Raw genomic sequence first — 27,971 nt, 5'->3', positions numbered from 1 at the left:
TATGACTATAAAGTACACATTTTTGAATGAAAATGGGACTACCCACAAAATGAGTAAAATTTTACACATTTATGAGTAATTACTAGTACAAAAATGAATAAATTTTATGCATTTATGAGTACCAGATACTCATAAAATGTGTAAAAAATACACAGATTTTAAGTGTAGTCCCGTTTTAGCCGAATATGCATACTTTATAGTCAAAATTGAGTCCTTTATAGTCATTTTTGCGTATTTTGCGGTTTCCGTGCGTGTCCTATCCCGTAGCACGTAAAAACGTCATTACTTTTCAGCTGCGTACCAGGCTGAACTCTGGAGCAACAATAGAAAAGGGCCCATCAGCATTTGTAAACAAACCGTTCTAAATAGCAACGGATAAAGTTGTCATATCTTTTGCATGTGGGTTCATGACTTAGCTAAATATTTCCCGCGAACACGGAGTCAGATGTCAGTAGTGTGCTTTGGTCAGTTAACAAGTTTGGCGTTTGGTACGACACTTTAGTTAAAAAGCTACCAAACGAAGTCAAGGAGAACGCGTGATATGAATGGGCGAGGAAATCACTCAGTCGCTGTCCCATACAAAAATCCAACAAAGCTGAAACATTAATTTGACACATTAGAACACCTATATGTAGTCACCTTGGTTCAACGAACTGGAACAATTTCATGTGTAAATTTTAAGATTAAAGTACGGTAGAAATGGTTTGAAAATCTTGTTCTTAAAAATAAAAAAAATAAAGTTTTGTTTGTTCTACAAGTCGTTAATTCCATAACACGATGGTCTCTTCAATGTCGAGTTGACTGTATGATAAAATAGAAACCATTAAAGATAGAAGATTTGGTTTCTTCAACAAATTTGCTTCAAATTAATTGTTCTACAAACTCGGACCTTATGGACAATTTTCGGTACATTTTAGCCAAGGGCCAAACGGGTTCATAAAGTTGAATCGGTTTTATTTTTTGCTGGTTAATATTTTTCGCTCAATTTTTAAACCTTTCTCTAAAATTGCGCACTTTGACGGATATGAGATCCGCGCCCCACACACGATCCATCGTGTGGAAGAACATGACATGCGTCCACAGTGCGCCCAGCACTGTCTCGTTAGATACATAGAGGCTTCTTTTCTTTTGTATTCTTGGAATTGGGTTTAACGAATGTGTTCTGTTGTATAGAATCAGTTACCTACTGTTTCATATTCTTCACAAGTAAAAAATAGACTTTCTATCGACAATCGGATTGTTGGTATAAATTAAAATAGATGTACGTGTAGAAACTAGCTTTCTCCTAAGTCTTAGAAACTACCATATTGGCCAGTCTTTCGAGCGCACATTCACTCCACAGACTATTCCGTTCACATTTCACTTGGTACAGACGATATTTGTGTTTGCATGCAGCTTCCTTACGATCTAGGTCCTGTATTTTACAACTGTACATGTTACGATGATGATGAATAGAGACGGCTTCTTAGAACTTCCATTTGAGAACACAGACAATCCGATCCTGCTGAGACTGGCTTTTCGTTTCAACTGCGTCTAACTATTTACATGCAGTGCAGTGCCGCCGTGCGTACGTGTGAGTTTGTGTATTTACTTTCGAAAACAAAATGCTTTCTTTCGATCTCTATAATATGTACATGTTAAACCTAGGGGACGAAGAATTGAGGTATCAAAAAAAAAAGAAGTGTAAATTCGTATGACCAATGGAACAAACTAAGAATTTACTCCACGAGTTGACCTACTCAGATGAGACAATAAAAAAACAAATTTTTTAATGCGTTTCCTTGTTTACTTACAAAATGTTGGTGAGTTAATAAATTACGAACTGAGTTTAAAACAAGATTCTTTTTTTCTAAAAAAAAAAAAACAGAAATACTCCTTATCAATTATGCCCTTATGGTGGTATCAAAAAGTACCAAGTTGCTCTCACTATATATCAGGTTATATAGCATCTTCTGAGTTGTTTGTTTTGTCCTTTGTTCTGTACACTATTGAGAAAAGTCTTATATACATCCTATAGCCATTGCATGCACTGCTTCACTGCTTTCCCTTAGAGACCAGACGAAAACTACGAGTTGGTCGGTGGCGGTGGCCTCCGATCGTATTCGGCTCGTCCCCCACTGCCGCCGCTGCCGCCACCACCTCCTCGGTAGTCCATGAAGTCACCACCAGGAGCACCGCCACCCGGTGGTCCTCCGCCTCGATCATATCCGGCAGCATAGCGGTACTGATTGTCACCCGGAGGATAGTAGCCACCCGTTGGCATTGGGTAGTGATTGCTGGGGTAACCTCCTGGCGGGGGCGGGTATCTACAAGCGGAGAGATAATGATTATTATTGGATGAAACGGGAATGCAGGCAGTGTCGAACTCACCTTCGCTTGTCCTTGTAGGACCGGTCGCCTCGATCCCGGTCTCGATGATCACGGTGGTAGTTCGATGGCGGGTGTCGACTGTAGCCGTCGTATCGGTCACGTTTGTGGTCGCTGAATCTGTGAAGACGTTGGGAAATCGAAATTAAGATCTTTCTATGTCTACGAAAATCGTCTCTATAGGCTACTCTCAAAGCTACAAAGCTACTAGGTATTTGAGAATGATTATTGATGGAAATACGATTGCTACGAATAGTTCCTTGTGGCAAATTCACAACGTTCACAATTATTCCTCCATACCACCACAAAAACATTTTCCAGTTCCACTTACCTATCTCGACTACTCCACCGATCGTCCGGATAGGGTCCACCGCGCCCTCCTCCTCCTCCTCCTCCTTCTGGGAACATTCCACCGCGCATACTCTGAGGCGTACCGGGAGGTCCACGGGACATACCACCCCGCGGACCCCGATCCCGGTCGTAATCATCCCATTTTTTATCCCGATCTCGATTATTCCTGCAATCACACACACCGCAAATTAGCATCCAACAATGCCTTCCTTTCAAAACGAAAAGACTGTTCCTCACCTTCCATCACCATGCAACCGCTTGTACTCCTTGGTGTTTTCGTCCAGTTCACCATCCTCGAGTTTGCGCTTGACGGCCGAAAAGGAACTGTCGTCCTTCCCGTCATCACCCGCTCCTCCCCGTTCAGGTGTCGAAGGTCCCCCGTGATGCCGTTTCTTCTCCTTACGTTCCCGCCGTTCGCTACTGCCACCACCGGATTTCTCCTTTTCTCGTTCCGCCAACGGTGTCGATACCACTGGCGTACCCTGCAGTTGATTTTGGCTGTTATCCTTCTTGCTAATCTTCTTGATTTTACCCAATGTCTGCAAAGCTTGCGGTGCCCCAGGAATGTTGCTTTTCGAATTTTTGGCTTCTTTGACGGGCGAATTCTGTGTCGAACCGCTGCCATCCTTCGAGTGATGGTGATGACCGTGACTGTGACCGTGATGATGGTGACCATGACCGTGATGATGATCCTTCTTCTTCTCACTGCCTCCCGCAGCGTGGTGGCCGTCGTCGCCTTCACTCCGCTTCAATGCGTGCTTGTACAGTTTGAACAGTTTCTTGGCATCGAATTCGGTAAATTTCGACACAAAATACCACAGATTGCTCCTCCATTCCTTGACCTTCTCCGGGTCCTTGAAGACCGAGAGACACTGGTTGATTTGATTGCCGATGCTCAGCAGGCAAGCCCTCGTCTGGTTGACCTGTTCTTGTGGCGGAAGCGTCTGATCCGGATTATCGAGCGTTTTCAGGGCTTTCTTGACCGGTCGCATCTTCTCCTTGCACTCGTTGAACACACTCGGATCCAAATCACCGATGATATTCAACGCACATGGCTCGTTGTTCGCCGTGAAGTGCATCGGGCCAGTGTTCTTCTTCTTTTCCTTCTTGACGGAGTTGGTCTTTTCCTTCTTCTTTCGTTCCTTCTTCTCCTTATGTGTGGGTTCCTTGTGCTCTTCCTTGGGACCATTTGAACTCGTATCGTGCTCGTGATGATGCGAATCCGATTCGGACAGCTTCTTGATCTTGGAAGTATTCGGCGTCGAGACTTTCTTATCTTCCGTCGAGGAAACGTCATTTCCTTCCGGTTCTTCCTTGATGGCACCCGGCGACAGCGGGGAATGGACAATCTCCGCCGAGATGGCTTTGGCTTCCCCGCGAGGTTTCCGCTGTTTACGTGGTTTCTTACCGATTCCCTTCTTCAGTTCGATGTGCTTCCGGATGATTTTTAGCAGATACTCGGCTCGCGATTGCAGGTGCTTTGCTTGAGGTTTTTTGTCCGCTTCATTCAGCAGAATTTTGTCGGAGAGATTCAGTGAGTCTTCCATCTTCATCGCCTCCCATGAACCGATACCGAATTGGTAGATTCCTCGCAGCAGTCGCGAATCATCTTCGTTGGTCCATTCGACGTCGAAATTGGCCGATCGGGTTTTGATGTTCAGGATCCACTTGGTCCGTTCGTCCGGATCTTGAGGAAGAAACTCATCCAGTGGTGTCAGTTCTTCTACGCACTGCAGTAGAGTTTTTACATTGAACGACACGCCTCCAAAGCGAATGGAGAAGGCAGCACGCGGACCGCGTTTAGCCTTCTCTTCCGGGATACTTTTCTCTTTCTCCTCGTTCTCTTTCGAATGTTCCATGAACTGAACACAGCGCTCCTGCAGCATTTCTGCTGCTCGCTTCAATTCTGAAAGAGGCTTTTCCTGCAATTCGGCGTCCACGGCGATCGCTTCCAGTCTCTTTAACGGAGCAGGGAATTTTTTGTAGCTCTTAATCAGTCGCCTCAGCTCGGTATCCGAGAAGCCTGGGATTTTCTCCTTGTTAGAAGGTCTTCCTCTCGTACCCGCCTTTTTGCCACCTTTACCGTCCTCGCTACCATCCGATTCCTCTTCGGTTTCGTCGTCGGCTTGGCGTCTCCGCTTTTTCTTACCGGTACTACCCTCGTCGGGTTGGTTCAACTGTTGAAGAGTTTTTCTCCTCGGTGGAAGATACAGATCATTCAGCTCCTTATTGCGCTCCTCTGCTTCCACCCGTTCTCGGTAATTTTGAGGAATAATCTCGTCCCAGTCTTTCGTATCACCATCCTGCTCCGCCTCCGTCGGTGGCTTTGCGGTATTTCGCATCGCAGAAGTCTCCTTCTCCTCGTCGAAATCGAACGTCTTGACGTTGAAAGCCGACAGCAGCTCATCACCCGGCATCTCGGGATTCTCATCCCTGGTTTCCGCCCGCTTAAGAATCTCATCAATATCACATACCAGTTCGTCGTCTCCTTCCTCATCTTCCTTGAACAGCTCTTCCGCCCCAAACTTCAGAATCGCCGACAACTCATCCTTGTTGAAAGGATTGGTTGCATTGCTGCCTCCGTTTTTGTCCAGAACCGTCCGACCCGTCGTATCCATCCGCTGAATAACCAAATGATCCAACACCATCTTCTTCTTCGCCCTCTCGACAATATCTTCCTCAATGGACCGCGCCGTCACCAACCGGTAGATGTTGACCTGGTTCTTCTGTCCGATTCGATGGGCTCGGGCCTGTGCCTGCAGATCGTTCTGTGGATTCCAGTCCGAGTCGAAAATGATTACCGTGTCCGCCGTGGCCAGATTAATACCCAACCCGCCGGCACGGGTCGACAGCAGGAAACAGAAATCTGTCGAGCCATCCGCATTGAAGTGATCCAAAGCTTGCTTACGAAGTTCGCCCTTAATACTGCCATCCAATCGTTGGAAGGAGAAATGCCTTTTCTGTAGATACTCCGCCAGAATGTCCAGCATTCGTACCATTTGGGAAAAGATCAGCACCCGATGACCGGTTTCCTTCAACCGACAGAGCAATTTGTCCAACAGAACCAGCTTGCCGGATCCTTTGAGTAACTGAACCACCACTTCGTCCTGATTAGTCTGCGTTTCGAATTCCGTCGGCCGGGTTAGCAGGGCATGATTGCAGCACTTCTTCAGTTCGATCATAATGTTTAGGAATGTGTTGATCGATCCCTTCATACCCTTTCGCAGGGCATCGAAGTTCTTGGTGAGGATCCATCGGTAGTACTGCCGCTGGATGGAGGTCATTTCTACCCGGAGAATTTGTTCCACCTTCGCAGGAAGACTTTTTTCGACATCTTTTTTCACTCGTCGAAGGATGTACGGTTCGAGCTCCTTGTGCAGTTTGGTGTACGATTTGTCGTTGCTGGGATTGGCATAGTTTCGTTCGAACGATTCCCAGTAGTCGAACCTGCCGGGCATGATGAAGTGGAGCAACGCCCACAGTTCTTTGAGCGAGTTCTGCAGAGGCGTACCAGTGATCAGCAAGCGATAGTTGGTGTCGAATTCTTCCAACGCTTTATAAAGCAGGGAATCGTCGTTCTTCAACCGATGGGCTTCATCGACTAAGAGCGCTGCCCAACTGACGCTTCCCAGGAAGGTCTTGTCCTTCAGCAGAATCTCATAAGTCGTCAGGATGGCATTGAACTTGAGCTTCTTGTTTTCGAAGCACCATTCATACTGACGGATGATTTCACGCGAGGCCACATCTCCCAGGTATGTGACGACGTTCAACTCCGGTGCCCAGATGGCAAACTCCCGCTGCCACGCCGTCATCGTACTCAACGGAACCACACACAGAAACGGACCATATAACTGTTGCGCCTTGAACAAGTAATACAGGAAGCAAATGGTCTGAATCGTTTTACCTAAGCCCATTTCGTCCGCTAGAATAACGGAATTCTCCTTGCACCAAGTCAGAACCAGCCAATTAAGACCATCCATTTGGTAATCTCTCAGTTTCAGGCCTCGATCCTCTCCCATATAATCGGGTTGTGACTTGAGGTGATGGAATTTCGGTCGATTTTTTATCACTCTACAATGCTTCGAAGGTGTCCTCCTGCTGTTATCTCTATCTTGGAACTCCTCGACTTTCTTTTCCCACTTTCTCACTATCAACGTTGCATCTTCCCAGGTGGAATCTGCATAGGGAAGCGACTCCCACTTGCACAGATAGTCGATTCCGCTTTCCGGCTTCTCCACCTGAGCTATCACTCGCTCCACATTGTAGTAGCTTTTGAGCAGATCCTGCTGCAGTTCCTGTTGACATTCGTAGTAATCAATGTCCTCCGGACCAGCCTGATACTTTCGCCAGTAGTCGATATCCTTCTCCCGCTTGATGTAATTCTCCAACTTCTTCATTCCCTTCACCCGCTGCTCCTTCAACGTTTCTTCCGATTCCCAAGTGCAATGCAGATACGACCAGCCGGACCATTTGATCAAATACTGCTGTTCCGTATTTTCCGAATCGTTCTCATCGACACCCTCGTTCGGATCGCCACTCTCGTCCACGGCATAAGTCGTCGTTGCCGCCCCCGTTGCGCCCTTCTTCCCAACCCGTTGCCCTATTATCCTTTCGATTGTTTCAGTCTTCTCCTCTTCGGCAGCAGCGGCCGCAGCAGCTTCCTCTGCTTCCTGATCCACCTCAAGCAAATCTTCGCTATCGGTTAGGTCGTCACCGCTTGCCTCCTTATAGCTAACAGCTGTTTTCCTGCGATTTCTACCCTGCCGCGAGTTTTCCCCACCGCTGTCACTGCCCTCGTCCGATGAGTATGCAGCAGCGCTTTTCTTTTTCTTTGCCGTTTTTGATCTCGCTGCAGGAGCAGGACGTTTTTTCGCAGCAGCAGCAGCAGCCGCCGCCTTGCGGGCACCGTAACTCCGGCTGTCATCTTCGTCATCGGAACTGTCCAGACCACTGGCGTCACTGCCCTCCGAGGTTTCCGACTTCCAACGGCTGCAGCAAATGAGAAAAACAAATAATGGCGCATTAGTTTTGTCTTGGTAAATTCAATGTGCCGGAACGAAATGGCTAATTTTAGTCGTATGTCGTCATTGGGTGAAAATTTTCCGCTTCTGCGCAGTCGATTGGCAGAGGAATGTTCTAGAAACGTCTCATCGCAAGATCCAAAACTAATTTGTTGAAAAAGTCGCTTCATTCAACTAATTCTTTACCTCATGTTTAGCCGAACACTTTACTCAATTACTTTTATGGAAAGCTATTTTTTACTTTTAAATCGTAAGTCAAATATTCTTTGAAATGACAAATTTAACGATTTTTTGATAGTTTTATAGTGTATAAACTTTTTAGTTTAACTTTTAGAAACAATGCTTCCAAACGATCACCACTTAAAAGTCAGCAGAACTCGGAAAGGCTCGCGAAATGCTACAACTGTAAAACTTCTTCGAAACTAAATTTTTTCTTCGGGCGACACCTTTTCAATAAACGTGTGTGTTTCGATTCAAGGCACAAATAATTCTGACCACTGATTTGCAACCAGAAGATGCCAGAAGCTTCCCAGTTGAAGCCAGTCGGATCGAATAGAGCTAACTTCTTTCTAAGAGATGTTACGATACAAAACAAGTCCAATATTTGAGCAGAGATGAGGTTTCTACATAACCAGTCAGTAGATTTGCCTAGTAGAGTTTGAGTAACATTGTCATATTCCAACAGCCAAGCTAGTTTTATGCCCAGTACAGTGCTTGTGAGCTATTAAGCTTATTATAATGCTCGAAAGCACTACACTAGCCGTATACACCAGCTCGTATGCTGAATTAACCGAATTCGGAATGGATGCTGGAAGGCAAATCAACTGACTGGTTCAATGGAAGCCTTTAGGCTCTCATATCCAGTCATGCGAGCTAGGACACGACCAATGCAGTGCTTGATAGCAAATTTTGCGATAGCACACGCCGCCTTGTGCTAGATTTGAACAAAACATATTTGAAACCATACGATTTAAGAGGCCTCGATCGCCTTTGTCGTTGCCTTTGAAGAAAACAATTTGATAGTGAGTGGCGTTGAAATTAAGCACACCGTCAAGTTTGCTTTCGGAAATGGAAGTGCGAAACTCACCATGGGCGAAATTGCTAATTTCGTGAAAGCACTGGATGCGGATCCCATTCGAATGGAAGCGACATGCAGGATAGCTGAGGAGAAATCCTTTTTCATAAAGTTTAAGTCCGCATAATCGATCTCACCGCGATCTAGCGTTGATACTACTGTGTTACCTGACTTATAACGAATATACTTTGTATCAGCGGTTCCTCAAATACAACGTATACTTCGTCTAATTTAACATAGCATATGCAATGCAAAATTAGAAGAGGTCATGTTCCTTCGAACATAACGTATATTCGTTATGAGTCAGGTAAGACAGTAGAGAAATATAGTAAAGTGAAGCGCGTCATCCGGAAAATTTCCCAGCTGAACTGTTCTTCGACATGTACACTGGTGTACGTGGTGTAGGTATATGGATGTGAAAAAGAAAATCCCCACCTTACTGCATTTTCTCAATCGGAAGGGGAACAAAAACAAATGTTTTTGGGTATGCTAGAGGGACACCGGATGAATTCCTGTCCCCTAAGCGGAAGGCTCGGAAGCAGCTAAAAAAGCAAGAACAGCACGAAGAACGAAAGCAGGATGATGAGAACCGCGAACATTGGTTTGGTAGCAGTTTGAATATTAGTTTGTGGGGTGATGATAACCGAAGGTGCCACAGCAGAAGCAATTGAGGTGCTCGATGCAGAAGTGGTGGCAATCGACGAGATGATTCCGAAGGCCGGAGAGAACGGGAAACAAACGAGTGAAAACCAGCAGCGACCGTGTTTCGAATACCGGAAAGACGCGAAGTATTTAGTTGCAAAGGAGCTGTTGAAACAGCAACAATGCATTGAAAAAAAGAAGAAAATTGCGGGCGTGAGAGAAAGTAAGTAGAAAGCAGTCCAGGGTGTCTACTAATTTTGCTAAATAAAATTCCCGGAGTTTTCCACATTTTTTTCAGTTTCGGAAAATTTCCAGCTTTATAAGAAGACTGGTTTTAGAACAACAGCTTACTGTATGATGATGATGTATGATAATTGTCTACCAGTCATTGTAGCACTAAGTCCGATAGCAGTGGGCGCTTCTCACGGTTTGATTTCATCAAGCTTAATAATCTCTGATTGTCCTCAACATGTCACTGTATGAAGGGCCAAAAACGGGTTTGGTGGATCGATAGGTAAATTCACCTATAAGCCTCCACGGGATGGTTGAGAATGTCCTTCCGCAATACCGCAATCAGTGTGGAGAAGAGCCCGCCCTTTTCCACGAGATGTTAAAAACAGGGAGTTGCCAATTTCACTCTCCCCATCCAAATCGCTTCAATCGGGTGCCCTGATGGTCCCTCGCAATCCCAGCATTGTTTTGTATATATGAGCAATAATAAAAATTTAAAATGATCTCAGAAACTTTCGCTGTTTCTTCACCCTTTTGTCTGATTTCCGTGCTTAATTGTGAACTCGCTGGTCTGCTAGTCGCTACTAGTCTCCCGAAAGTCTCCCATCTTATTTCTGATGTGTTTCGACGTCCATTATCTTTGTATGATGATTTTGAGTTCCTAGTTGCGTCTTATAAAACCGTAACACCAATGCGGAAAATGAACAGTATCTCCCGGTATTTCCTTAACGAGCAGCATCACTCCATTGTCGTATCGTATGTGCTCCATTTTGCAGCGCTTCTTTTACTTTTTACTTTGTTGACTCCATGGTACCGGAAAAGATATAGATATTTACATTATCCAGCAATGATGTGATATAACCACAACGGGATGGCCGTTCAGAATGGTTCAACGAATGTGAAATGAGGGGACATTTAAATTTAACACGATTTAAAGTATTTCGATGCAACATTACATTTTTGTTCGCTAACAATTAACACATTTTGTAATATGTTATCCTAACTACAGGGCTGGTAGCAATCACGTTGTTAAAAATAGTGATTTTAGTGACCATGTTGATGAAATAAGTGACCAAATAGTGACTTATAGTTGTAAAAATAGTGACTAAAAAGTGACATAAGAGAAGATATTCCCAAATTTTTTTCTGAATTTAATGAAACTGCCTTGAAGTTTTTTTGTAGTTTGAGAAACTAGCCTGAGCCTCACAATACTTGCCATCAAACTCTTAAACTTCCCTGAACTTTTTAGGACTTCCTAAAAATTTCCTAAATGTTTTCTCCTGATTCTCCTCTAAAGGATTAACAATTCGCTGAAGAACTGCTCTGAGGTTCTCTGTTCTTTTCTGAAATTCTCAAAACTTCTCTTAAGTTTTTGCAGTTCTCATGAAGCTTATTGTACTGCGCTGAATTTAATTGAACCGTCCTAAAAATGTTTAAGCTTCAGTAAACTTCTGAAGTTATGCGAAGACTTCAATTAACTTTTTAACGTTTCTGAAGTTATCTGAAAATCTGTGAATTTAAATTTCCCACAAATTTTCTGGAACTGAACTCCCCTCCAATTTTCGGAGCTTACTTCACTTCTTTCAAAAGCTCTTGCATTTTGCTAATGTTCATAAAAATTCCTGAAGTTCGCGGATCTCCCTTTAAGCTCCATAGATTTCATTGAAGTTCTCGAAATGTTACTAAAGACCACTGTGAAGTTTTCAGTTTTTCTAAATTTCTGGAACTTTTGTGATTCCGCAATTTTTACGAAATTCGAATGAAATAATTAATATAGTTCTATGATTTTCTCTGAAGTTCTCGAGACTTTTCTGAAGTTCATGAAACTTCAATTAAATTATCGACACTAATTTAAAACTTCTTCAATAGTCTAGACTTTTCTGGTGTTATTAAAACTGCCTAAACGATTACTGAATATCTTTAAAGTTCTCCAGACTGCACTGAATTTATCAGTATATTTTAAGAAACCGCAACTTTACTGAAATTAATTGATGTGCCTTGAAAATTCGACAATTATAAACGCTCTCTTATTTTCTTATTTAATCTATGCTTTCCTGAAGTTCACTAAATTTGTTTAATAATCCGGCAAATTTTCTGATAAATATTCAAAATTCTCTGACGTTTTCGAATCAATCATAGAGTTCATGGAATACCCCATAATTCCACGGAATTCCTTGTAAGTTGCTGCAAAATTGCTTAAGTTAATGGGATTATTCTGAAGCTATCTGATCGTCCTCGAAGTACTCGGAACTTTGCTGAATATCATGAAACTATCTAAATTTATTAGAAGTTTGCTGGAATTTCTTGAAGATATCGCTGCTTGATAAAAGTTCTCGATTTTTTTTTTAATTAATGGAACTTCGTTGATATTCTCTAATCAACTTAGCTAAATTTTCGCATTTTTTAAAGTTCTTGAAATCTCCATGACAAAACACCCTTAAAATACTCTCACGTTCCAGAAATTCTCTCGGAGGCTTGCTGAAGTATCCGGAGGATTCTACAATTTTCATGAAATTATTTGAACTGCTCTATGATTCTCTGGTCTGTCTGGTTGTTCTTGAAGCTTCTTTGAAGCTCTCAATTCTATTGAAGAAAAACTTCCCAGAAATTCTCTGGACGTCTCGAAGTTCCTGAAATATTTCTGAAGTTTTCATAAATTCTCTGATAGTCTCTGTACTTCCCTGAAATTATCGGAACATCTTAAGGGTTCTCAATTTTTCTAAATCTACGATTATAGATCTTTCAACTGCCCCAAAAGTCTGGACTAAAGTTACGGGAACTGCTCTTAAGATCGGGAATTCCCCAAAGATTTCTGAGGTGCTTAGAACTTGTTAAACATTTGCACAATACCCCTCATGTTTTCTATATTTATCAAGTTCGCTTAACACCTATGATGTGCTCTGAAATTCTAGGGACTTCATAAAAGTTTTTCGGCTGTTAAAAGAACCGATTTGAGGATCTTAAAACTTCCAGTAAGGTCCATATATTTTCAGTGTGTTAACTTCCCTTATGTTCCCGCAGTTTGTTTATGGAGCTTCACCGAAATTCTCAGCATTTCCTTTTATTCCTCAGAACTTCTTCAAAGTTCCTACAATTGTTGTGAAGTTAATGGAACTGCAATGAAGATCTCTAATCTTTCATAAAGTTAATTACGAACTTGAAATAAATCATTTATTTGTTTTCCTTAATCCAGGCACTTTCAAAATTTTCAATATCTTAAACTTGTACTTGGAATACGAAACTTCAAGACATTGAATATTTTTTAAATCTTGGACTTACTTAAATTAAGTGCTTTTTTTAAAAACTATTTTAAGTGAGAAATTAAGCAAGTGCTTAACTTCAACACTCAATGGATTTGATTGTAAACTTCTCGTGTAAACAAATTGCCATGTCTTTAAAACGTTTGAGTTAATTACTGTTGTTTTTGATCTTCCAAAAAAGCATATTTCGAACGCATTTAAAAATAGCTTTCTTATCCATTAAAGTTCTGGAAAAACTCAGGAAATTTTATTTAGAAAAATTAGTAGACACCCTGTACATAGATAGAGAAAGACGATTAAACGTCACAAAGCAAAGAATGATCAACCTTGACATAAATTCACGCTAAAAAAGTTGAAAATAGTGACTGACTACAAGAAAAAGTGACCAAGTCACTAAAAAATGACTCGCTACCAGCCCTTTAATAATTTCTAGAAGAATTTACTTGTGTTTTATAAACACTTAGAAATTATTACCGACTTCGGTAATTTCTTACCGAACTTTCAACAGTTGAACGTTCGGTAAAACTTTGACCCTTATTTCAAAAGCTGTTTCACTAAATTTTAATTTTAAAACGCCGTTCAAATAATCGAGTCTTGCCATTGTGGTGCAGTTTTACTTTTGTTGAAGCTTTAAAACAAATGGATTACAATGCCTGATTTTTACCAAACAGTTCAGCTGTTGAAAGTTCGATAAAAATTACCGAATTCGGAAATCATTTCTGTGTACAGTTCGTATTAATGTTAGTTCAGGTTCTTACATGTGATGAAATATGAAACGCACCTTTTAAAGTGAATTGCACATAACAATGTTCATCATTTATTCACACATGAAATCTGCCTCGACCAATCTGGCAGAACGCGCCCTAACCCTTACTGAACAACAACTCACTAGCCAGAAACATGTTCAAGACATGGCAATCAGCTTTACAATCAAAACCATCATAAGTTTAAGTTTAACATGTATATAATTTTAGTAAGTCTAAGATCTAAAGAAAATAACTGCCATAAACTGTATATTTAACTGTTGTTTTGGAACTTGAAAACTTATCATGGTCCAGAATTTTGGAATTTTTTTTGTTTATTAATTTATTTGATCAGGCTCAACCAATCAGGTTTCATTGTATGGCAGCTTGCGCCAACGGGGATTAGAGCGCTTCCATTGCAGCAATGGACGCAAAACGTGGTCAGCACTCACACATTCATCACGAAACGATTGCTTTCCAAAGTCGACGACGCATCGACTGAAAGAACTGCTGATGAAGAACAATGAGGAGGACCATAAAATGGTTGCTGCCGAGTAAACAGACGATCGCGTGACACACATTGAGAGTGGTCGGCTTCTGTCGACAGCCGAGTGAACACTGAATTTTGGAAGTTTATCCATGTCCGGAATATTCTAAAATAAAACTTCCTAAACCTTGAAGATTTTTTTTTTTAAATCCAGGATTTTCTAACTTTCAGTAGGGGAAAAGTTCTTTTCGGCAATACCTTAACCTATTATCGTCAGGGGGGTAAACAAAGTCCTAGATCACTCAAATTTGGCCAATAGTTGCTCTGAAACACAATGTATCCACATGCCAAAATTGAGCTCTCAAGGACTTTGTTTACCCCCCTAGCGATAATAGGTTAAGGTATTGCCGAAGAGAACTTTTCCCCTACTTACACAAATTATCACACACAAAAACTAACAACTTTGGATTCGCTAAACGCGAAACTCAATAATGTTTCACGAAGTTATAACACGACCTCATCATCTATTACTTTACTCAGATATGTGCTAGTGCTTTCTGGACATTTTTTTCATGAAATACAACGTGGACCTCTACTCTAACCCATGAAGAGTGATCCAGTACAATCTTAAATGGAATAAAGCGTTCGATACATTTTATAGAATGTAGAAAAGACAGAAATCACGTGTTTGCTTTGCAATGCTAAAACTTCACTGAGAAGCTAATTTTCCGAGCTAACCAGAATTTCAATGAAGACCTAAATAAAGCCACTCTATGCTGTCGCAAAAGCTCTCTAATGCGCCCAAAGGATCTTCGTCACTTCGTCAGACGCAATTAGGTGTAACATCTACGAAGTGACGCACATATCCATTTGGAGGCTCAATTGTGCAACAACTAAACAAAGTCTAGTGTCTACGGAAAGATTTTTATCAAACCTCAGTATCTTAGTTCAACTCAGAAATGTGTCCCAGTGGGAGCTGAATTTATATTAGGCGCAAAATCATCAAATTATCCTTTCATTTGAGCAATTCTAGCATTTAAAATATGAAATGAACAACCATCCTCAAACTACATCGAGTATTAAGTTGTTTGAAACTAGCAAAGTTAGTCATACTCATTAATAAATTTCTGTGATTAAGAAATATTTCCCTGAATTTGAATGAAATTCCCTGATTTTCCAGGTAGTCGACACCCTGATTATTGATTTAGTGGCGTTTCGCTACAAATCGGCTTGATATTCAACGAATGGAATTAGGGAGCTTCACGGTATAACATTTGTAATACCACCTGAATTTTCATTGATTTTGTTGTGAATGTTTGAAAAGAGTTTTATTAAATTTGGCTGAAAATTTAGACCATATGATCAAAAATAGAGGCGAACAAAAATCGCGTAAAAACAGAGTATATGTTTTGGTTTATATGGTTTTGAAAGTTGGTGCACACAATTTTCAGCGAGTCAAAAATCAATTTACAAACAAACAGCACGGCTTTTCTAAAGGTCGCTCAGCTACTTCTAATCTTCTTGAATTTGTAACCTTCATTTTTAACGCAATGTACAATGACAAACACTTCAGTAAAGCATTTGACCGAATCAACATACAATTATTACTCTTTAATTTCAAAAAAACAGGAATGGAGTCTAGACTTTTGAATTGGCTTAACGCAACGCAAACAATTAGTTCGTTTTCAAAATAAACTTCAAAGGGAAATGAAACTCACGCACTTTTTGAGGGGTCTTATTGCACCAAAGTAACATAAAAATCCATCTTGAAGATGAATGAGGAGGATTTGGAATTACGGTTGTGAAAATATTGAAAGATACAAGTTTGCTGCGTGGAGGGGTCGGCAAAGTCGGGCCATTACTGTATTGGTAAAATTCACATTAATTACTGGTAATTATGCTTTTTTTTTCTTTTTTAGGAAACAAACTTATGAACGACAATACGACATACTCCTATCAGGGATCGCGCGAAATATTTGTTTTAATATGGATTTAAACTTACCTTTGCTTCTTCTTTTTCGGCTGTGCCGATGCGGTCGGCTTGCGCTTGACCTGCTTTGCTGCTGCCTTCTTACGGGCATTGTTCCGTCGCCTGTTGGCCGCGTAGTCCTCATCCTAAAGGAATCCAACGCATAAGCGACATTAGACAGAAGGAAAGAGGGAAGAGAGGAAAAGGAGACAAAGTGAAGAGAGTAACAATTTAATAAAACCAATGATCCGTAATGAAGGTAAATATTACATCGTAACTACTTTTTGACGAATGCTCCTCATCTTCCTCGTCATCGTCGTCCGAGTTGTGACTTCCCGATCTAGCATCTTGGTCGTCGTCGTCCTCTTGGATCTGACTAGCATTGCTCGGTTTGCCACTGTCATTCGACTCACTGTGGTTTCCGTCACTGCGATTCTCCTCATCAGCACTTTCTTCCGACCCAGACCCCGAGTGAGCGGTACCACTACTTCGAGACTTATCGTTCGTCTCGCCGCTATTGTTTATCTGACTACTGTTGTTGTTGTTGTTGTTCTGACCATTTTCCGCGGTGGCATCATTATCGGACTCGTCCTCTTCGGCCTCGTCGGCCGATTTACTTTCATTGTGATGGTTCTGCTGGTTCGTGCTGGAGTGGACATCTTCTTCCGGCTCGGAGACGGTTCCGTTTTCCTCCGGTTTCGAACCATCCTGGGCGTTGTCGTTGTGCGCGGAAGGGTTCACCACACTGCTGTTGTCCTGACGGCGCTCGGTGTTGCCCTCATTGTCACTGGAACCGGATCCAGACGACGAGCCAGATCCGCTCTCGCTTTCGGAATCGGACGATCCGGATTCGCTTTTGCTGTCGCTGCTCGATTCATGCTCCGAGTCGTCCTGCTTTGGCTGCAAGTAGGAGAGGCGAGAGAGAAAGAGAACGAGGTAAAGAGATTGTACTGATGGGTTTTGGGGCTGGTGTCTATTAATGTTTTTTTTTTTAATTTACTGTTAAGCTAGGGAATTATAAATATGAGCTTAGTCAGCTATGAAGCTATGAAAACAGCAACATAATGGAAGTTTAGCATATGGAAAAAGATTTGTCGGTTCACTTCTGTTGAAAATTTCTCATGTTCCAGTTCACCTTAGACCACTTTTCTGGTATTCCCTTATAATTTGCTCCAGAATACTCTAGAAAATCATCTGCAGAACACTCTTTGCATTCACTCTGTAATGCTCTTCAAATTATAAATAATTCTTGCAGTGTTACTTATGCATTATCAAGCGATTTATTTTGAAAATTAGCTTAGATTTCTCCTTAGCATAAATTTGTATTCTCCCGAAATTATCATTAAATTATTCTACGAATTCATTTTTTTGTTTTGCTCAGAATTCCCTTGAAACTCTCTGAAAACTATCGCCGAAATATCCTTGGAACACTCCTCAAAATTTCCTCCAAATGTTTCTCAAAATTTCGATGGAACTATCCTCGGAATTCAATTTCCTTGGAATTTTCCTCAGAATTACCTTGAACTTAACCTCAGTAAGAAATCATTTGAAATGATTCTCAACATTTTCATTGAATTAACTTCAGAATGCCCTTTGAATTTTACTCCTTTCCTTGAAACTTTGAACAACTTCGAAAGTCTTCTAAGAATTCACTTGCAGTTCTCCTCACATTTTCCTCAAAATTTGTCTGGCTCTCCTGGAACTATTTTCCTAATTCCTTTAAAATTCTCCAGGCATTATTCTCAGACTTAATTGCAACCCTCTTTTTAGCGAATAGCCAATTTTTTCTCCGAAAATGCCCATGGAATAATTTCGGATCGGATCCTCTTTCTCTTTTTGTCATAAATTTCTTCTTGAATTATACTCAGAATTCCGATAGCTTGCTCCATTTTCATTAAAAAGTTCCTTTGAATCCTATTCAAGGTGTACTTGGAATTCTACTCATAACTATCTTGGTATTCTTCTCAGCTTTCACATAGAATCTGGCGTTCCTTAGAACTACCTTAAAAGCAGATTTCACTTCCCAGACCTTGCTTTGGAATGTTTTCCTTATAGATTATCATCAAATTCCTTGAGCCTTGAAAGTTCATTTGTTTTTTTTTTCAAATCTTTCAGGTTTGAAATTTGTGTAAAATATCCATGTTCCACAACCTGAAATCTTGAAGACAAAGCCAAGAGTTCTTGACGCTTTGTCGACGACATACGATATATGGTGTGAGTATGTCAGCTTTGAGTCCAGAAAAACGCCTAGGTCTTTCACGCAATGCACCCGTTCGGTAGTCGTCAGCCCAGTGGCAGGCGCGTAGGCAACATTTTATATATTATGACAGCGGGCCCAGCACAGCAAAATAAACGATTTGAGCCCGGGACATGCTGCCTACTGTCAAATGCTGCTGTTGGTATATGCCTTGACAGTGGCCTGATAGTCGTGCCTACTGTGTTACCTGACTTATAACGAATATACGTTGTATACGAGTACCCCGAATACAACGTTTAGTTCGTCTACTTTTACATTGTAAATGCTATGCAAAATTAGACGTGTCACGTTGTATTCGGGGTACTCGTATACAACGTATATTCGTTATACGTCAGGTAACACAGTAGTAGTTTGTAGTTTAAAATAATCGGTTGTTTCTTGCGTGAGAAAGTAATGACTGTACACTTAGGTGGGTTGACCACCAGTCGGTTTAGACTACACCAGTCAGCAAAGATGTCAATCTGATTTTAAAGAGAACGGCAGAAGGTTGCTGTGCAACAAGTACCCAAAGTTACTGTCAGGTGGCGCTCCATGAGATATGAACGAAACCATCTCAAAAGATTTCCATCGATCCCTAGCCTATCAAGCTAAGCGATCGCAATTTCGTGGTTCAGCTTATCGAAGGTTGCCGTAAGATGTGTGTAGATAACGTCCGTTTGGGTCCGAGCAATCAAACTGTCTGTGATGTAAGACATTAGGCACAGCAGGTTCGTAGTTGTGAAACGCCCAGTTATTAATCCGTGTTGATCTATACTTAGATATTGCTTGCAATGTGCATTTAGGGACTCTATGACAACCAATTCAAAAAGTTTTGATACAGCACTCAGAGACGTGATTCCCCGGTAGTTGTTTACGTCGCGTTTGCTTCTCTTTTTATGAACAGGAAACATTTCCGCATTCTTCCAGCAAGACAGAAAGATGCCGCCTGAAAGGGAGAGCTGGCATATGCGGCGCAGTGGATCTAAAAGACAAGTGATGTTCTTTTTAAGAATAATCGACGGAACACCATCGGGTCCATCATATCAGAGTGGCAGCTACCTAGAAAAACCTGTAAATGCGGGAATCTTCAGGGAATTTTGTTTGTTCATGGAAACTTTTGTCCTGATCACGAGCGTTCATCTTTCCACGTAGGAACCATCCAGCTCCTGGACAGTTATAGTACCGCAATTCTGTCACAAATCATTGGCCTGTTGAATGAAAACAACCGCACCCTGAATCTCTGCTTTGTGAGTGCTCGTGATACAGCTCATTTCCTCTCCACGGGCACTCTAACCTTTAGTCAAGGAAGTGCATCATCACCCTGCTTTAGTTATCGTGATCGAAAATAATATTGTCCATGATTTCACCAGCTTTCCAAACGCTGTGTCATATGACTTCCGTAGAGCTGGCCATCGCAGTATTGTCCATGTGCTGTCTAACCTAGATTGGGAGCATATTCTAGATTCCACGTCTTGGCATATGTCATTGACAGACACGTTTCCAAAAAGATCATCCATATCGACTCTCGCGTCCCGTGGATGACGAAAGATCTTCGCTCGTTGAAAAGAACTAAGAAGGTTGCTCTCAGAAGATTTACTAAGCTCCGCACACTGCCGCTGAAATGCTACTATGTCAGACTCAACCACGAGTATAAGCGGTTAAGTCGTCTCTGTTTTCAACGCTATCAAAGGAGGATTCAACGCCGGCTAAAATCACACCCGAAATCCTTCTGGAACTTCGTAAATGAGCAACGCAGGGAAGTCGGCTTACCCTCTTCCATGATTTTTAATGGTGAAACAGCTGGCAATTGCAACTTGTTCTCAGCCAAATTTGCTAGTGTGTTTGAAGACGAGCAACTCTCCGCTAATCTCATTACTTCCGTGGCCAGTAATGTTCCTTTTATCAACCAAGCCACTACAGATACGATTTCTAGAGCAGCATCTAAACTTAAGACTTCATTGGCACTATATTGGAATCGGGGGGTTGAAACCGTTCTCCACCCTACATTATAAGCCATTTGTTTCCATTAGTTTATTGAGTAAAGCTTAAAAACTGTCTTAAAAAAACTTTGCGGAGCCGAGTAGTCATGAGATATTTCCTTCACCAACGCTAGCCACTTTCCTTCCTATTCGTCCTCTTTACGTTGCTTTAAGTTGTCAATTATTTCAAATTTGTAGACGTAATAGGCATAATTCCGATGCTTGACAACAGGTGGCTGCGGTTTCTGGGCATCGCTACTGTTCTGCTCGACCTCCGGGGACGTCATGTAAATATTCACCACCGGTTCGCCCAGTCAGTAAAGGCACGGTATTATCAACACCGACAAACCGACATTAATGACCATAAAATATAAAATTTCTGGTCAAAGCACACATCTCATCTGTCTTCGTGTTCGCCGAAAACGTTTAGCTAAGCCACGAGCACTCGTGCAAAATGTATGAACTGGTTTCTGGACACGTTATTTTGCCACCTTGCTGATAAGTAGGATACAGACAATTTTCTACAATGCTAATACAGTCAACCAGAGTTGCGACCTATCACAATCACGATCGTCAAACAGTTGATGGTAGTAACGCTTGGTACATTCCTATCAATGTGAAGCACTCTCACAGCAACTGGTGAATGCCGTTTTCGGTGGTGATCCATCAATGACTTTTATATAATGTCCAGACCAACAGGCAGCCTGCTGGTGTAAGAAGCAAAATTTTTGTAAATATTGCTGAGCAAGCGAATGACATTTGCACATTTCACTAACACCAATAAGCCTGTTGGCTCGGACTTTATATAAAGGACGGTGATCCATCAATCTATCCGACAATCACGACACTCATCTGTTCTCGTTTTGAGACAGTTGCTGCTTTGCATGCTTATGGGAGTGAGCCAGATTTGATTGTACCTCACACAGTCGCGTGTCCGAGACGAACTTGGAATGCATTTCGCTTTTTATGATCATCGTACTGCAGAAGTTTTCGTTGTGCTTTACATCATCAGCAGCGAGTGTTACGTTTTGCCTGTGAGCAGCGACCATTACTGGCTCTACCTCTCACTGCGCGACAAAACGTTCTGTCAGCGATAGTCGGTTGATGCGTTGCCGAGTGTCAAGTGAGTGTCATGATATTTTGCATCACTGCAGTCAACTCTATTCTCGATTCCTCTGTTACTCGATATTCTTCCAACCAGTGCTGTTAATTTTCATATGAACCAATAGAACCATTCAATCAATTCTGTGAAAACGAATTCTCACATGATCATAATTTGAAGAGCCCCTTTCTCATTCGAAGCTCATCGTCACTGTCAATTGAGTCACTCACTATCATTATTGATATACGACAGTGGAGTATGGATGAAACCCAGCAAAATGGTCCCAAACAGATAAGTGGAGCCGATGTCGGATCAATTTAACGCCAATGTCGAGTTGTTGTCGGGTCAATGTCGGATCAACATTGGGGTTTGGTAGAAGTCAGGTTGGCTTAGCTTTTTCGCCGGAATGTCGACCAGAGCTCCGTTTATGTGTAGGTTACACTCAATTGAATGATATCAAGCGTTTCTCAAATGAGCATGATCCATGCCTTCGTCAAATGAGTAAGCAACTGATATCACCCATTTGAAGGAGGTCCACTTTAATAGCCGATAGCTGCTTTTCTCATTTTCATAAAAAAAACTATTCAATTGATTTTGAGAACTTACAGCACTGCTTCCAACTCAATGCGAAATCTAGGGGCCATATTATGGAACCATGTCGTTTCCATACAAGCGTTCATACGAAAAATGATTAGTTTCGACTTCTCCAATGAAGCCCCAAACTACCTTCGACTACCTAGGCTCATTCCAAACAAATTTATTCGATGATCCATTCAATATCGATTTGACTGTACGTGGAATTTTCAGGAGTCTAATTAAGTACTAAAGAAAAGTTGTTTGGATTGTCCTTAACAGACCTCCCAAATGATTGAATTTCAAAAAATCTTTTGAACATATGCCAAACTTCTTCATAATCCTTTGCAATAATTGTTCAACTCAGTGCCAACATTTCAAAGGGGCGTAATTGCATTTGTAAACAATGGCTTTAGCCGTCGATTTCTCGCAAATAAAAGCATAATAATTAATTACATCAACAGGTAGAGGAATGTCTCCTCTACCAGCTAGCATTGTGAGAAATCGATGGCTACAACCATTGTTTACAAAAGCAACTACGCCCCTTTGAAATGTTGGCACTGAACTGTCCATAAAAAAATCTTCTTGTTGTCTGATAAACCTGAAAACTTCTTAAGCTAACCCTGTGAGCATATTGCAACTGTTCATCAGTGACCACTGTGAGCATATTCCAATTATTATTCAAACCTGCAAACCTTGAAAGATTGCATAACTTTCCTGAAAGTCCTCAGTGAGAGGTTTTCCCGGAACAATCCTCCTATTTCTTCAAGCGCTCCAAATTTCTCCAACACTTTACATAGAGTTGAGAGTTTCGATGAAAGATACCCGAAATTACGATGAAAACTCTTTATTGTTAAAAGGAAAAACCGTATTGAATGAAATATTGAGCATGGTTGACCACCAACTATTGCTACCCGTTACTGCTAGATCAGCACAAAGAATAATCAGACAATGGCTGTATTTATACATCGATATTAGGATTATTAATTTAAAAAATGTATAATTATTAAAAATTTACTGAAGTCACTTGTTTTTTAAAATAAATTCACTAAAGTCAGTTTTATCACCATCTTGTATGATTTTAAAATAAGTTGACCTAACAATTCTCGCAGCGAGGAAGGTTAATTTGTATTGCCCAAATTATTCAAAAATCGAAGTGATCTACACACTAATCCAGGCCTTCACTGTTCGGTAAATTTTGATCTACAGAACTGTTCGGTAAATATTTTAAAATCAGTGAAAAATCCAATAATTATTAAATTTATTCGTAACTTGTACAAACTTTGTTCAGTTTACCCCATTTATTTATAAAAAAAATGACAATTTTATTAATTTCTCACGTGTACCGGTTATTTGAAATTTTTCCCGACTTCGGTGATCTGAATTAAGTGTGTAAGTTTCTTTATATAAGAAAAAAAATAACTTAAGCTAATTATTATTGAATGAAAAGTGACTTCCATACTTGGTTTGAATTGAAAATTATGTTCTTCTAAACCGAAACAACAATACTCCAAAAGTTCATTACCTTACTGCTACAAATAAGTAGCTTATGAATGTTATATGAAGCTACTGCCAACTCTCCCTTACTCAATATTTTCTAACTCGATATTCTGCCTTACTCGATGCAAATTCATGGCGGCAACTCGTTCGCATTCACCACAGAACTTCTATACTTAGCTGTAAATCTCTATGTCCTTTCTAACTCCATGATCCCTTCAATATCAATATATTTAGATTTAACTGTACATACATACTTACTGCACTGTTGAATGAATCCGATGAACACTTAAATGCTTTTGAAAGTTTAACATTACTACAAACAGTGAACGAAAATATTAATTTATTTACCTAACAACAACAACAAAAAATCCTTCGAAATCCTACGCTACCATCTTCCCCAAGGTGATTTCTACAATTCTAATATTTGCGGTAGAATACTTATGTGAACTTGAGTTGGTTAATTCATTTGTTGAATCGGAGGAAAACTTATTCAATATGTTTTCTTCAAGGAGCATAGTTTGACGCCTGAATGGAATAATTATGAAACTGAATTGTATAATGAGTAAACATGATGTAGCATTGGTCATCAGACAAGCCATAACTACCAAATTTACAGACATTGCAAGGTGAAACCAACACTTAATTGCTTTACCTAATAGTTGTATTTCACAAGAACTACACACTCAGAATTTACTGTTGAGTTCGGTAATTTTTTACCGAAATCTCAACAGCTGAACGTTCGATAAAATTCTGACCTTCATTTTAAAGCCTTGTAGAGGAGATTGTTTTAAAATGCATTTAAAACATTTAAATTGAACTGCCCAAATTTTACCGAACAGTTCGTTGAGATTTCGGTAAAAATTACCGAAGTCGGCGATAATTTCTAAGTGTGTAGAATGATACGTATCAACTTTGTTTTAGTGATATACATATTTCAGAAAAAGACACACATCTTAAGACCAACTAAGGGAACTAACCATTTATCTTGAGATTATACAACGTTTTTCTACATAATTCTACACTGCATTCAATTTACAGAATCAATGAACTGAATATGCTTTCTATAAATATAGTGTGCACCCACATTCTAGATAAAAGATGTAAAACTAAATGGTAAAGGTGAAGTTTTGAAGGACGTAGGACCACGAAAGGGTAAGTAAAGCTAAATAAGGTTAGCTTAACAACAAGCAACCATAAAAAGAATGTAAAACGAAAGATAAACTAGTCTTTATTGGGAAACAATAGCGATGATTTGAGCAAAAAACTGTGATATTAAGATGTAACAATACGGATTTCGTATTTCATAAATAGTTTATTAATATAAATGACCATATTCATTACAAACGATAAACAATTACACTAAAAGTTTCACAGCAAAATACGTATATCACTCGATCTTACAATTTGTTTAGATACGAATGTTCTTTTCGTATAACTTAAAACCTAAACATGAAGTTTGGAGAGAAAGTACAGTAAAATGCTCCACATTTAGGGTAAGATAAACTACATTGTATGTTGTAATGAACATTTCTCCAGTCTAACTCGTTATGAAATACATTAAAATTGTAAAATATGTACAAAAGCTTGATTTAAACGAAATTTCAACAGTTCTGCTGAACAGACCTCACCGTGCACATACAAATACAACCACTTTTATGTATTGAACTCTTAATCTACATAAGAATACCCACCAAAAATCACTTTTTAACACAAAGTTAGGCAACTTAATGAACTAATGGCTATTCTTAACGACAGTTCCATTAAAAAATGAACTATCACACAAAACTCCAATGGAAATTTTGACCACAAAAGCACTCTCTTCCAATGCCAACCAAACACCTCAGTTTACAGCTATGAACATTTCGGATTCCAGCACCGTGAAACAACCTACAGTCTGAAGGAACTCCACCGAAAACGGACCATTCAAACGCAACCCTGCTAGTTGCTTTGTTCTCTACGGACACCTTGAAGGTCACCGAGGACAGGTCACCAAGAAAAGTCCCAAAAAGCACCGTTAAACCCGTAATATCCGCTCTCTGGAACCGATGACCTCCACCCAAGCGGCCTCAACTTAAGCCCCATCCATTCCCCGGACTGGATGCTTGAACTGGCCCTACCAGCCTACGACGCAATAAGGTGAAAATCGCATAAAATCCACAAATTCCGAACCGAAACCACCGGAATCGGCCACAGTTCGCCGGTTCCCGCCAAAAGCACTGCAAAATCGTCGAAAATCCGGATAATTGGCGGTTTTCTGACCATCACCCGGAAAATTTTCACCACAAAGAAGTCGATTACGTAATGGTGAAAAAATCCGAAAAACGGCCAAAATACACAAACGACCACTCCATATCGAAGATTTTACCGGTAAATAACGTTCCGAAGTAGAAAAACTTGGAAAAAGTACCGAAAATCCCGTTTTTCCAAGGATCCAAGTAGGACCGCGTGCTTCTCGAAAGTTCCACGTGACGTGGCACTTTTCAGAGGCAGGAAAAAGTCCCTAAACGGACGGAAAACCGGAAAACCCGTACCGATTCACTATGGGGACCACTTTTCCTTTAATTTTAAGCCGGCCAGTTCGAATAAAAGTGCAATTTGCAAAAAAGGGTCCCCCTTCGATTTTGACGATACTGGGCTCGTTGGAAAGAGCGGACCCAGGGGAAGCGTTCCAAACGGTTTCCAGCGTGTAACGCTCCCTGGTTCCGGTCCAAACTGGCCAGTTTGTTTCCAGGGAACCCATCTAGTGCGATGTCGAGTCCGAAGACTTGCCTTTTCCAAGCGAAAATCCCGACTTTGGCTGAGGGCAAGCCACGCCCTGACGCTGATTCCAGAGAGCGGAACGACCCCGGGACATGAAAAACGGATTATTTTAGCCGGAAATGTCGTAAATTGTAAATAAACAAGCTATTTACCTGGCTCATGACGAATTCCAGAGGGTTTTTCCTTATGATTGCCAACTAAACTTGTTTCAATTTACGGGGATACACGTTCAGAACGTCACGTCTCATCCAATTCATCGGAAAACGGGGAAATTCACACAGAAACGTTGTAATAAACAACCGAAAACTAATTTTTACTTCTGTGAAAAAAATTCACCACTTGCTAACGGACGCCATTTTGGATGACCTCTTGTCTGGGCAACGTAGCGAAGAGTGAAAATTTCCCTTCACCAAAGCGAAACGGATCGAAAATCACTACCGAAAAATCGAAATTTGCACCGATAAACACACAAATTAACTTCCGAAATTTACGTCTTCACACTCGCGGTCACCGGTGTTATTGTTTTGAGGCGGCTTTGGGTCCTGATGAAGTTGTGATTGCACAGTGATCTTCTTGGCAGTACACAGCACAAATTTCGCGTTGCAGTTCACTTCAATGCGCCATCTTAAAATGACGACCCCGCAGCTTGCTACGCGAGCGAGCCGTTCGCGACTGGGGCGAAAAAAAACGAGTGAAAAGTCTACACTCTTTTCTCGCCCCGTGGTGGCCGTTGAACTGAAATTGTACAGTGGAGGGCAGTTTCGGAGGTCACGGTGCTTAGGTCAGGTAGGAATCATCCCGCTCTACTTGAAAAACGAACTCAAAAGTTATTTGGTTCAAATTTAGTTCCGTTGAACTTTCTTGCTGATCAATAAGGCACTACACGTACAAACAGAACTTAATGCTCTTGAAAGAACCGCCAATGTATATTGAAAACTTGAAAGTTCGACAGACTGTGAAGTTCACAAAAAGTTTTTTTTTCCTTGATATGTTTTTCGTCGATCTTGTTTTCCGTGCTGAGCACGCTACCGCAATGCTACCGACGCCAGGGAGACAGCTCCCACACATGGACCCTACCTATTGACCCATCAACTCATGAACCGGGGACCAATGGCCTTGCTTTCCCCGTGATCAGTGATGTTATGCTTCAGAACAACCCGGCGGCGCCGACTGGGATTGAACCCAGGTCTGCTGGGGTGAGAGGCAATCACGCTTACCACTACACCACAGGCGCCGCTGTTCACAAAAAGTATAAAGAACTTGTTTCGAACCACTAACACAAAGTTCAATCCGAGGGGGCTGACAGATCTAAATCGCAATTCTAGATGCTCATTTCGCGCATCTTCTTACATCGCGCATCATCATTTTTGCAGGAAAGCTTCAGAATCGTCATCAATCCTCTTTTTATCTACTCAGCGTACACGCAGCTAGCCAGCAAACCACAAACTTTCCTGCATCGTAGATAGAGTCGTTCCCCTCGGTTCAATCTTAGTACACACTTAATCTAGCTCGATAAAATCTCCAACAGCCGATAACCTCGGCATTAACTTTTGCTGATATCTCTGCAAAATATCTGTTTGTAAACTGATATCTCAGCAAAATGATATTTGTTAGCTAAGTCTCGGCAATTGTTTTACTGAATCTCAGCAAAATAAATTGCAGAAATACTCGGCTG

General features: G+C 41.1%; 1 protein-coding gene across 3 annotated transcripts; it reads right to left on the bottom strand.

The window, feature by feature from the left end:
* Positions 1-937: 937 nt before the first annotated feature.
* Positions 938-26,965, bottom strand: Chd1 (chromodomain-helicase-DNA-binding protein 1). 3 transcript variants are annotated; one of them, XM_065222848.1, is made up of 7 exons: positions 26,449-26,965; positions 16,417-17,046; positions 16,180-16,292; positions 2,956-7,707; positions 2,699-2,884; positions 2,371-2,487; positions 938-2,306 (listed from the first exon to the last, which is right to left on the bottom strand). In XM_065222848.1, the coding sequence occupies exons 1-7, from the start codon at positions 26,455-26,457 to the stop codon at positions 2,066-2,068; spliced, it is 6,048 nt and encodes a 2,015-aa protein (XP_065078920.1). In that variant the 5' UTR covers positions 26,458-26,965; the 3' UTR covers positions 938-2,065. The 3 variants fall into 3 exon arrangements, with proteins under 3 accessions (XP_065078920.1, XP_065078919.1, XP_065078921.1); XM_065222847.1 differs by having other exon boundaries at positions 2,956-7,711; positions 16,181-16,292; XM_065222849.1 differs by lacking the exon at positions 26,449-26,965 and having other exon boundaries at positions 2,956-7,711; positions 16,181-16,292; positions 16,428-16,528.
* Positions 26,966-27,971: the final 1,006 nt, after the last annotated feature.

Source organism: Ochlerotatus camptorhynchus, unplaced genomic scaffold (assembly GCF_037179485.1).
Source record: "Ochlerotatus camptorhynchus isolate MF236.1 unplaced genomic scaffold, CSIRO-AGI_Acam_v1.1 ptg000179l, whole genome shotgun sequence".
In the NCBI taxonomy this organism is placed as follows: Eukaryota; Metazoa; Arthropoda; class Insecta; order Diptera; family Culicidae; genus Ochlerotatus; species Ochlerotatus camptorhynchus.
Note: the sequence above shows the minus strand (reverse complement) of the source record. Positions and strands in the feature narration are given on the sequence as shown.